This window comes from Sphaeramia orbicularis, chromosome 19 (genome assembly GCF_902148855.1).
Source record: "Sphaeramia orbicularis chromosome 19, fSphaOr1.1, whole genome shotgun sequence".
NCBI classification, from domain to species: Eukaryota; Metazoa; Chordata; class Actinopteri; order Kurtiformes; family Apogonidae; genus Sphaeramia; species Sphaeramia orbicularis.
In genome coordinates this window covers 24,642,810-24,655,610 of record NC_043975.1, presented here as the reverse complement: position 1 = coordinate 24,655,610, position 12,801 = coordinate 24,642,810, and the positions used below count along the sequence as shown (strand labels likewise).

At 35.5% G+C, this 12,801-nt stretch overlaps 1 protein-coding gene across 1 annotated transcript in view; it reads right to left on the bottom strand.

Annotated features, from left to right (window-relative positions):
• Positions 1–12,801, bottom strand: part of sema4gb (sema domain, immunoglobulin domain (Ig), transmembrane domain (TM) and short cytoplasmic domain, (semaphorin) 4Gb) — a 54,302-nt gene that overhangs the window by 17,795 nt on the left and 23,706 nt on the right. Inside the window, exons 3-8 of the mRNA XM_030121685.1 lie at positions 10,778–10,926; positions 10,279–10,341; positions 9,855–9,953; positions 9,666–9,759; positions 8,066–8,179; positions 7,247–7,401 (exon numbers count right to left, since the gene is read on the bottom strand). Of these exons, the coding sequence (XP_029977545.1) occupies positions 7,247–7,401; positions 8,066–8,179; positions 9,666–9,759; positions 9,855–9,953; positions 10,279–10,341; positions 10,778–10,926 (674 nt within the window). The remainder of the gene's footprint in view (positions 1–7,246; positions 7,402–8,065; positions 8,180–9,665; positions 9,760–9,854; positions 9,954–10,278; positions 10,342–10,777; positions 10,927–12,801) is intronic.

Below are 12,801 nucleotides of genomic sequence, written 5' to 3'. Positions count from 1 at the left end.
TTAGAAAAGAATAAAAAGAGATGGAAACTATTTCTCTCTTTGTTTGCCTGAATTGTAGTGCTTCATCATTCTTTATTTATGTCTTTTCCATATTAACTGCCATTTATCATAATACTCTGCCTGTTCCTTACCACGGCTGAGCCTCCCACGAGAATAGCAAAATAGCCTAAATCGATATGACGCATAAGTATCTAAACCAAAAATGCCACCGTTGGGAACACTTCCATCCATAATAACAACTCAATTTTTGGTAGAAGAGAAGAGCAAAGTGGAAGAATAGACCACTGACAAATGCATCCACTCTTTTAGATCATTATTTTCAGAAAAAAAACCCTATAAAGTAAGTATTAGTCGATGTAAGATGGATGATTTCTGGGTAGAAATGAGGATACTGTGGTAGAGAGAGCTGAATTTAAGTAGAATTAGAGATGCACTGATATATTACAATCTATCAGTCAAAGTCGGGGTCATTGGGCTGTCATGCTATAACTTGAAGGGAATAAGAGCAAGAATCTAAGCATAGCACCGTAAAGATGTGCCTGTGGGGAAATTGACTAAAGACGAGATGATGAAGATGAAAAAATGTCAGGGTAGTCTGAGACAGTGTCCGCATCAAAGATAAATTCCTTTAGTCTTTCCATAAGAGATGCTGGATTAGGGGAGATTTTGCAGATACTGATGCAATATTTATAGTTATATTCTCAGTTTGTGTACAATTAGCTGAAAACAAGAATCTCTTTTTCTTACCTCAGAATGAGTTGATCAATCTTTCACCTAAATCTGTTTTCCCAATTAAACACTTTCGGTACAGGTAAATACTTTATTTCCCATCTGGTAACAGTTATAATGACCCTCGAATTAACTATGTGTCAGGATTTCTGCTCATTATGCCTCATTATGCAGAAAAAAAATGGCTTAGTCACATTTACAAACAAACTCATATAGGTTCAGTGTGTAAGGTTCAGGGGAATTTAAAACACATAATTTTCTTTAGTGGTATATTGTGCTTTTTAAAATGAGAAACCCAACACTGGAGAATAGCTGTCTTTAATTTAAAACCTCTTTACTTGGCAAATGTTTTAGGTGCAGAGAAAAACTTTATTTCTCATTTGGCAACACTTATACTGAAACTTTAAGACACAGTAATGGGAAAAAGTTTTTGAACACCATTAAAATTTTACTCAATCTCAAATATTATTATGAAATATTTGCAGAAAAACTTTTTTTGTTTCAAAAGGTGAGTCTGCATCTGACAGACACAAATAAATGCTATTTTTTTTGTATATTGTTGACAGTAAAAAAAACTGAACTGTTGACAGTTTCAACATGTCATGCCCTGAATGTATTTCAAGGGGCATTATCTTGCTGAAACATCCAGTTTTGACCTCGATGGAACAGAGCACGTGCAGAACAGAGTATGTGGGTTTGCAGAATGGCACAAAACTTGGCAGAGTTCAATGCCTTACAAGTCATTCCTCATGCAATGTATCACAAATGCATGGGGTGTCCAAAAACTATTTTCCTCCATTGTACTATATATGAGTATAAGTGCTCCTTATGTATATCTATTGGTTTGCAAGGGAAATAGTACAAGGACTGCCTTACTTGCAAATACCAAGTGGGTAAATACTATTTTAATACACAAAACAATTCAAATGTGTCATTTTTCTCTGTGCTAATAAAAACAACTACCATGTATGTCATGCTCATGTCATTTCCTTCCTTCTTTGTCTAAATAGGTCATGAGGAAGTATATAAGGCTAGTGAGAAACACAAGAGGACAACTAGTTAGGCAGCTCGGAAATGGCAAATCTTCTGGGGTTTCAGGCCAGAGGCGACTGCCAGGGCCTTTGCAGTCTGTAGATCTGGTGTCTGGCTGCCACAGGGCTGAGTATGGGGACCAGTTCGACATCTGCATGTGCTGCTGTGGCCTATTTCAGACTGCCTTATTATGCTTCCGACTTCTCTGACAACCCAGCTCTACTGACGAAGAGAGAGCAGAAGTGGAGCCCAGACCTTATTCCCAGAGGAGATGAAATGCCGGAGTATATAGGTTTAAAAGATTTTGAGCATGTGTAATCTTCAGAAATTATTCACAGTCTGCGGTTTAATATCACATTCTAAGAGCATGAGGAAAAAAAGTATGATCGATATAATCAAGCATTGATTTGAGTGAATAACGTATGAAGGTCTTAATTAAGGTTTCAATATTATCAAGGCGTTCAAACTAAAGATTTACAGTGAATAGTTTTATGGAATGAAAATGTATGCATAAATTATGTCCTGTTTACACAACATTATTATCTATGTGTTGGTTATTGATTAGATTATCAGTTCTGATTATTATGAATGGTCTTATGGTTTTATTTGTGGTTTATTGCTTTACCTTGACGTTAGCTGCCTCTGAGAGAATGAGTTCAGGTTTGCATGATTAGGTCCTTTACAGTGAATAGTAAGGGCTTACAGGTAGCAGGAGAGGACAGATGGAGGACAGAGACATTTCTGTAGCTATTGACACTTTTTTTTTATAATAAAGACATTTATGCTTACATGTGGTCCTATGTTTGGTAGATGTCAGCAGAAATCATGTACTGTCCTTTGTTTGTTTGTTTGTGCCCTTTGCATTTCATGCTGTGCTCACCCCGTCCCTTACCTGTTCAGGTGGTGTGTTCTATACAGGAAAGAACATAGACTATATACAGGGTGGGGAAGCAAAATTTACAATGAACATTTAGTTGTTTTTTCTCAGCAGACACTACGTCAATTGTTTTGAAACCAAACATATATTGATGTCATAATCATACCCAACACTATTATCCATACCTTTTCAGAAACTTTTGCCCATATGAGTAATCAGGAAAGCAAACGTCAAAGAGTGTGTAATTTGCTGAATGCACTCGTCACACCAAAGGAGATTTCAAAAATAGTTGGAGTGTCCATAAAGACTGTTTATAATGTAAAGAAGAGAATGACTATGAGCAAAACTATTACGAGAAAGTCTGGAAGATACTATTAAAGAAGAATGGGAGAAGTTGTCACCCGAATATTTGAGGAACACTTGCGCAAGTTTCAGGAAGCGTGTGAAGGCAGTTATTGAGAAAGAAGGAGGACACATAGAATAAAAACATTTTCTATTATGTCAATTTTCTTGTGGCAAATAAATTCTCATGACTTTCAATAAACCAATTGGTCATACACTGTCTTTCAATCCCTGCCTCAAAATATTGTAAATTTTGCTTCCCCACCCTGTATAATTAATGGATGTAGGAGCTAGGACGTCGCCTGTTGGTTTCTAGCTAGTAGTTTGCGATTTGGCCATGTTAGCTTTTTGGAGCCAGATGTGACCATATTTGGACAAAAGGGGCAGAACTTTATCAAGCCTTGCCTCACATACTTGCTAGTGGAGCTGTTAACCACAACTACAGGTAAAAAATCACTGTAGACATCAACTTTTCAATTCACCCTGAGATTGAATTAACCCATAAGGACTCAATCATCTACCCTCAACCAAAATCATCTACTGATCTAAAATGTTTAGTTCCTGTTAATCCACTAATCCTATCAATACCTGTAAATAATTGGTGTAAAATACAGTTTGTCATCTTTTCATGGTCATTAGATAGGACCCAAGTGGACATTCAGAGGATTCACCAGTGAAACCCATGGAGTTTTAATAAATGACAGAGGATGGTTTATGTTCAGTTATCGATATCTTTCCTGAAAAAGTCACTTTACTCCGTTTCTGATATAATAACCCTCCACTTGAATCTGAGCTATAATGAACATCTAGATCAGAGATGTCAAACTCATTTCAGTTCAGGGGCCACATTCAGCTAAATTTGATCTGCAGTGGGCCGAACCAGTAAAATAATAACATAATAATATATAAATAATGTCAACTCCAAACTTTTCTCTATGTTTTAGAGTGAAAAAAGTCAAATTAAACAATGAAAATGTTTACATCTACAAACTATCCTTTCAAACAATGTGAATAACATGAACAAACTGAAAAAATTAGGTGTAATTTTAACAATATTATGCTTCAGTTTATCAATTCCACATGGTCATTATAACTTACAGATCACTACAAATACACAAAACATTTAATATCAAGGCAGAATATTGTTAAATTGTACTTACTTGTCTTAAAACATTTCAAGTTATTCATATTTTTTGTGAAATTATACTTTGTTTTAGTGTAAATACATGAAAATATTTAAATTTACAAGGAGAGGAATTTGGATTTGTGAGCATTTATAGATTATTATGACAGTATTTTACTGGTTTTAGCCACTGGAGATAGAATTGGTCTGAATGTGGAACCTGAACTAAAAGGACTGTTAATATCTTTGTGGAATTTTTATATTTCACAACTTCATCCCAAGGGCCGGACTGGACCCTTTAGTGGGCTGGATTTGGCCCCCGGGCCTCATGTTTGACACCTGTGATCTAAATGATCAGTTAATAAAACATAGGGAAATACATTATTTACACAAAATACAAAGCATAATATTAGAATAAATGGTGATAAATCTAATAATAAAGGTTAAATATGAAGAAAACCTTATTTGGGAATTGCCACAGACGTAGCGCTGGGTCTTTATGGGTTAAAGAGGGAAATTTCACAGATGGACCACCAGATCATTTATTAGAGGGTCCAAATAAAATGGATGAGGCCAGAATGGCTCCTGGAAAAAAAATAATTTAGGCTTTTTAGAGAAAACTTCAATGTAAGCCTATGGGGGTCGGCTTCTTTGGTGCCAACCCCTGTGACCATCAGTAGTATTACAATTTAAAAATGGTTCCATGCTGGCTCAATGATGGAGCCAAGCACTGGAGTTGCATAGAGATTAGTGATCGACAAGAGAGACAAAGGAGGCTGCGGTTTGTTTGTTTGAATTCCCCAGGGCTGCCTTTTGTTTCCATGAGAATTTCGTTGATAAAAATACCTTTTTGAAAATACTCCTGCCTGAAGACTTGCTTCATTTCCAACCTTTTTTGAAGATTTAGTGCCAAAGACCAACCAATAATCCCTCATATGGGGGCTCAGCATGATAACTTTCATGAATGTGAGATACTGTGAGTAAAAAAAAAAAAAAAAAAAAAAATCCTTGAGTTTTCCTACAGATGCAGCTCATGAAGATGTGTGGCATTAAAAAGACAAAAAAATACAAGAACTGTAACCCTGCAATGACAACTGAACACAAGAAATTCAGATTGAATTACAGCTGGAAAGAAAGAAAACAGGACCTGTTCATTTTTACATTAATAAAACTATTTTACAACAAAAACTACAACCCTAGACAATGAGATTTGCTTGGGAGTATCATAGAAGGGAATAATGCTGTAACCTCATTACAGCAGCATATGCACTAATATAATATTGTACTATCATCAGTTTCTACAAAAAAACGACTCAACAGGAACAAGGGAGGATAGAGAGAAAAACGTGTCTCCATAACCTCTAAGAGTGGTTGCTGGGCGTGCTGTCTAGTCCAGAGATGCTGATTGTAAGTGAAATGAGGTAAAAGGCAAAGAGAGGAGGACGGCAAGTGGAAGAGTGAGAGATGGGTATTAAAGAGAGAGAGAGCGTTTGCCATTAGAGCTGGAGATTGGTGGACTTGAAGTTTGCCTGACAACAGTGGCACAGAAAGACAGATTACAGACATGTAACTACTGGTTCATTCAGCGCTGTAATTACTGCAAGACTGGGGTGGCTAGGGTGAGAAACCAAGAACAGAAAATCTTCATAAATCCATTTAGAGTATGTCAAATGGTTTCAAAAGGTTTAAATCAGGGGTCTCAAACATGCGGCCCGGGGGCCAAATGTGGCCCGCCAAAGGTTCCAATCTGGCCCATAGGATGAATTTGCAAAGTGCAAAAATTCCATAGTCAAGGCTGTCGAACTCCTTTTAGTTCAGGTTCCACATACAGACCAATACGATCTAAAGTAAAATAATTGCAAAATAACTTACAAAAAATAATGACTCCATATTTTCTTCTTAGTTTGATGTGAAAAAAAATAATATTACATTATGCTTATAAATAATGACAACTTCAAATATTTGTCTTTGTTTTAGTGCAAAAATTAACATTAAATTATGAAAATATTAGCATTTACAAACTATCCTGTAACAATAAAATGTGAATAACCTGAACAAATATGAACAACCTGAAATGTCTAAAGAAAATTAAGCACAATTTTAACTTGTTTCTGCCTGTTACTAAGTGTTTAATGTCTTTGTAGATCTGATCCATAATGCACATGGATAAATGATCAGTTGAGGCATAATATTGTTAAAATTCCACTTATTTTTCTTAAGAAATTTCAGTTTTTTCAGGTTATTCACATTTTTTTTGGATAGTTCATAAAAGTAAGTATTTTCATCATTTAATGGGGGGGGGTTTTGCATTGAAACAGAGACAAAAATTTGGAGTTGTCATTATCTATAGGTTATTATGCTATTATTTTACAGGTCTGGCCCACTGGAGATCAAATCGGGCTGAATGTGGCCCCTGAAAGAAAATGCATTTGAGACCCCTGGTTTAACCCTTTCATGCACAGTGGTCACTCCAGTGGACAGCTCTTCTACAGCAGTTCTCTTGTATATTCATGGATTTTGTTGTTCTTTTCGTTGTTTTTTTATTTTTTTTTATTTTTGATTTTTTTTACACATATCTTTATTAAAGTTTTAAGACACTACATATCTTTTCTGACATGAATAGATAACATTATGTAGATCTCTCCTGAGCATAAACCTCCAGAATCACAAGCCCTCCCCATAGTTTTCACACAATTTATCAGTAAATACATGTTTCTGTGAGTCAAAAATTAAATGTGTGGTGTCCAGCTGAGTGGACATTTTTGCAACTTCATGAAAAATAGGTTCATAAGAATTTATTTTTTCATTATTATTTTTTGTATGTATTTTTTTTAATTTTTTAAAAAAATAATTTTTATTTATTTATTTTTATTTTTATTTTTTTTTCAGAAGAAAATTTTCAATCGCATTGTTTTTTTTCATGCCTAAAGAGGAATAAAAACACTCAGGAAAAAATTTTGATTAAGGTTCTCATAATTCATGCATGAAAGGGTTAAATAATCCCAAAACATATGCGTCGAATATAATTGGCAGCTGTCCTTCTCACTTCTTTCAACCCTGTTTGTCTATAAATAAAATGACATCCCAAAGTACCAAAACCCTTTATATATATTTTAGGGTAATGGTTAATTGTTGTCTCTGACCTTGCAGACACGAGCAACTCTGGACACCTTGGTCTGGCTTGGGTAAGCAATCTGCTCCTGGCTTCTCTCGGTGAAAAAAAAGTATATCTTGTCGTCGTCACCGATAGAGCTGTTGATGCTCTCCTTCAACAGCACAGAACCCACAAAGTCTGCCTCTGTACAGACACAAACAAGATACACAAACACACAAGAGCACATGTCCAAACACAGATCTATTAGCAGCTGAGAGTGTCTCCATGGAAGCCAGTTTGAGCTGCAGTGCACTTATTTTTAGACTCGTGGATTTTCATTCACAATTTCTGTGTTAAAATAATGTGCAAAGTTACAATAAGATTCAGCACAATCTTTAGTATTTTGAATAAACATATACAGTCGTGGAAAAAAATATTAGACCATTAGAAGTCATCTAAAACAATGGTTATGCAATCCAGTACTAACTCCTGTGTGTATCATATGACTAAAACAGACAGAAAGAAAACATGGAATGCCTAAAAGCACAGTTTTTGTCAGTACAATGCCATAGGTATTGATGTAAGAACTGAAGTGATTTTGGTTATTATCAAGAAAACATGGAAAATGGCTAGATATCAGCTCTGAAATTAAACTCTTATGAGCTATTTTTGTTGTTATCATTATATTTGTCCAAACAAATTTACGTTTAGTTATATCAGGCATTAAAATAACCAGGAAACTGAAGAAAACAAGGGGTGGTCTAATCATTTTTTCCATGACTGTACATCGTGAACTATTGTCTGCTTGTGGCTGTATCTACTGTACATAAATATGGATTATTCTGTCTATGTCATGTGTTGTACTAACCCAAAAGCCACCTGGTGGGGGCTTCCTCTGTCCTGAGCGTGGGGAAGGGGAAGTTCCTGCGGACGTCTGGGGAACTGCGGAACTCGTACTGAGAGGCCGTGAACATCTCGCCGTCTGATTAACAGATCATAGCATGGATCAAGAATGAACCACGAACACAGAGACACAAAGAAAGATTAAAAAAAACCAAAAAAAAAACATGAAAATATGTCACATAATGTGTAATATCTACATAATATATAATATCTAGTACATGCCTAAACTAAAAAAGAATGTAAAGAACAAGAGCTCATTATGGTCTTGAAATAGTCATTAGTTTTTATTATTAGTATATTTATTTATTTTTTGTTTTTTATTTTTAAGGAAATAACTAGTTTAAGATGAGTTTTTATGTAGTGTTTGTTTAGTTTTTTGGGTATTACAAAGACACTTACAATCAAGCTTCAAGGTTGGATGACATGAAACATCTGACATTATTTACAAAACCATTGTTCCATATTGTGTAAAGCCATATTATTCTTGTAAAATTTAAGATTTCTTGACCCACAGCACAGCAATTAATGCACAATAATAGGCAAAAAAAAAAAAAATCAACAACTTGTAGCTGTATTTATAGTTTTTTTAGTACTTTTATTTTTGCTTCAATTAAAACTTTTGGTGTTACTGGGCAGAAATTCTTTCTGCGTGTTGTAAAGAGGTCTGAGAGGAAACAAGGTTTTTCCTGCATTCTTTTGAATCTGTTTTCAGGCTTTAGAAAATCTTACCCAAGATGGAAGATTTTGGCCAGTCACTGGTGTTTTTAAGAAAGGTGGGAGGAAATGCCGATTGTTGTCATAACTGTCAGATGTGCAGACTCTGTGGGTCATTATAAAAGGAACATGGCAGCCCCCTCTAACTTTTCCATAGCTGTGTAAAGCAGTATTATCTATTTTCTATACAGTCTGAAGCAGACTGAAGGAAGAAGTGTATTACCAAATTCTGTTTGGTTTTTTTCCCTGATTTCTTTCTACTGTAGCCTTCAAACTATTTTCTTCACTGCTTCTTTAATTTAAGTTTAATCCTAATGATAGATAGATAGATAGATAGATAGATAGATAGATAGATAGATAGATAGATAGATAGATAGATAGATAGATAGATAGATAGATAGATAGATAGATAGATAGATAGATAGATAGATAGATAGATAGATAGATAGATAGATAGATAGATAGATAGATAGATAGATAGATAGATTCTTTATTGTCATTGCACATGATTATATACTGAAATTTAGTTTGAGAGAAATCCCTGTCATGACAGATAAAAGTATAAATGCAAACAAAATAGACTTAAAGTATAAAATTATAAATATTATAAATAAGTCAAGTTGAAATAGGATTATACGAAAATACATAAATGTGTTGTGTTGGTTCTTCCTGACCATATGCATCTGCACAAAGCCTGTTAGAGTATAATCTACAGTCTTGTGTATATACTAGATCTCTGCAGTAAAACTCCCTTTTTCCTTTTTGCTACTACAACAAACTGCATGTATGCATACGTATTTGACTTTACCAGTTAATAAAGGGTAGATTAAATGCAAAATTGGCAGGCCTACCTACAAGGAGGCCAGTATATCCTTTGGCTGGATCATATGGACACCTATCTCTTCCCTCCTCAAAGCCAGAGGAGAAACTGAAGCGCTCTGCATCCTTTAACAGAAAGAACAATCACAAGCAAATCATATAAGTTCAGGGCCATTCATTCTTGTCCTTTTACAGAACTGTGAAAGCCCATTATTTCTTACTATATAAGCACAGAGAGGCCTGAAGGCGTTTGTTCCACAGACGTACAGGTGAGTCTCATTGTACCGCTGCAGAAAGCGGACATGATTGTAGCACTCCGTCTGCAGGGAACAGGGAACAAAACAGGCTATTTCTGGCTCATAGATAATCAACTCAAAAGACAACAACAACAACAACAAAAAATAGTGCAATGCACAGCATGCAGCGCTAGTTTATGCAAATATTCAATGAACGAGGGTAAAATCTGTCAAATTTGGATTCAGTGCATAAAATCCTTAATTACTGAGAAAAGTAGAACAAATAGACTAATGAAAATTGAGTGTTTTTATTCTCACAATACAAAGCAGAAGTGATTCATTTAGTGTTTTCCAATAATAATTTCTAAAAAGTAGCTGAATCAGTGAGTGTATAACTGTAGCTTTGTACCTTATTGTCTCTGCCTTTGTTTAGACACTGTTTCTTCTGTTCTGGGGAAGCGTCCCAATCAATCTGCAAAACAATGGAGGTAATAATAATGGCTCAGTTAGCTAGACAAACAGATATGGACAAAAGAGACTATAAACAGGTGAATAGATTGATCTGTAGATAAAGAAGGAGAGAAAATGATGTATGTGGAAATGGAAGAATAGAAAGCAAAAAAAAAACACACTGAAATTTCTGGATGTGCATAAAATACACATTGCTGGGTTTTGACTTGATTCAGTAACCCTTGAATAAACGCCTGGTACTTTTAATCCAATATCCATAAAATTGGAGGAACACAATGGGATTTGCTCAATCTGCTTAAGGCTATTATTAGTTTGTCCTCCTTTTAACACTTTGGAAATAAGTGGAAAAACTCATGAAATGGGGTTTGCTGATTTTTTGTAACTAATGTAATTACGTGTTGACTTGAGGAAGGTGCTCACAGCATCTTGGCACTCACTGTGAGGTTTGCAGGTGTGGAGATGTTGGAGATGTTGAGCGAATACAGAGCTCCTCTGCCTCCCACGTACAGCAGACCGGATTCCTCTTCCAGCAGCAGGGTGCTGTAGTTACATGATGAGCCAGTGAAACGGGTGCTTCCCAACAGACCTGCAAATTTATGAGACAAATATAAAAGCAGTGATTTTTTTTTTTTTTTTTCTTTTTTGGTGCATGGAGGTTAAAACATACATTTTAGTGACAAATTCATATTAGCAAAACAATGTCACTGCTGTATCAATTTCAAAAGTATGAGATTGGTCTCCAAAGAGCTTTATAATCTGTACAATATACATGAAGTGTGTGTTGGAGTCTGTGGTGATGGTTAGCACACTCCATTTCCAAGTACACTGTTGCTGCTCTACAGGAACAGGAGAGAGGCACTGAAGCATCAATATACATGCTGTTAGCATCGATGTAGACAACCAAGAAATGTGTTAGCTTAGAAATGGACTGAGCTAATGCCAGTGAACAACTGGCATTAGAAACAGTTTCATATAAGAACACAAGAATCTTTCATATTAGTCCACATTCCAGCTATATACATAAATATATATACTATTTAATTTACTATATACACTGTTGAGCATAAAGTTAGTATAAAATATGTTTTACTTCTTCTCATGAAATGATTGTGACAATGTGATCTCTTCTTGATAGATAAAAGTGCAACTGGGACTCAGTATGTAATCATTCAACCTGGTCAAAGGTGATTACTGATGTGTATAAACAGGAATAAAAAGAGGAAAACAAAATCCTTCCAACTTTATTGGAAATTGTAATTTTTACCACTTAGGAGACATTTTCACAATAATAATAATAATAATAATAATAATAATAATAATAATAATAATAATAATAATAATAATAATGACACTAAAACAAAATAATTTAATCATGAACAGAAAGCCTACATTATTAAAGGAGAATAAAAAAACTGTGAGGGGTGTAGTAATTATTATTGTTGCACCCCAAGGATATGAAACATGCAGAGTATAAATTCTCACAGCTTTTTTTCTTTAAAGTTCTATTAAATTACTGAACTGTGTATAATATAAAATATATATTACATATTTTCGTACATTGCTGCTTAATCATCTCTACTTCCAGTAGCGCAGCAACAATCTGCTTTAGGCTGTTCCTGCTCCATGAAGAGCAGGAAGAGATTAACCGTGATGAGCGTGCAGGCCCTCACACCACAGCAAATCGACTGATTGGGGACAAATATGGGCTGATTTTATATTGGGAGCTGTGACACATTACCATGAGTTTACAACAGAAGGAGAAAAGAAGGAGGGAGAAAGAAGGAAAGGCTAAGGGCAAGGGGGAGGATATGTGGCGACTAATATGCCCATCTGTACTCTGCTGACTCATATCCCTCTGTGTATTAACTGTCAGTACCTTTCCCCAGTTCCAGGGACACAGTGATCTAAGTTTTCCACATTGATACCTGGGCTTTGGCTGTTTGTCAGTACTGAGTACCATCCAAACCACACCAGTGTTTACTGCACTTCACTGTTTGGATGACACTTTGGCCATCCCATTATACGTAAAACAACATCAAGTTTCACTGTTTATTTCCTAACATTGTAACAAGAAAATAGGTATAAGTGCCCCTATAGCATTGCACACCACACTTTAACAGAGTTTAGAAACAAATACACAAAAATCTGGTGTTTTTTACTCCTCTGCCATTGACTGCGGCGTATTGCTGTACCCTACGGCATCCATCTGTGTGTCCGTCTGTCAGTGTCAATATGATTATTATTCATCAAATCGTCCAGTCGTCCTGGTGTAAGTTGGGCAAGCTCTTAGATGAGTTCTTTTGCCATCGAACATGACCGTAATTTTCAAGATCAAATCAGGGTCAACACATAAAATTTGACCTTTGACAATGGTGCCAACGCAATTCCTCTTCACCAAATCGTTCGATCCCCTTCACATTTGGTGGGCTCTTGGATGAATTCTTTGGACAGTAATGTTGAC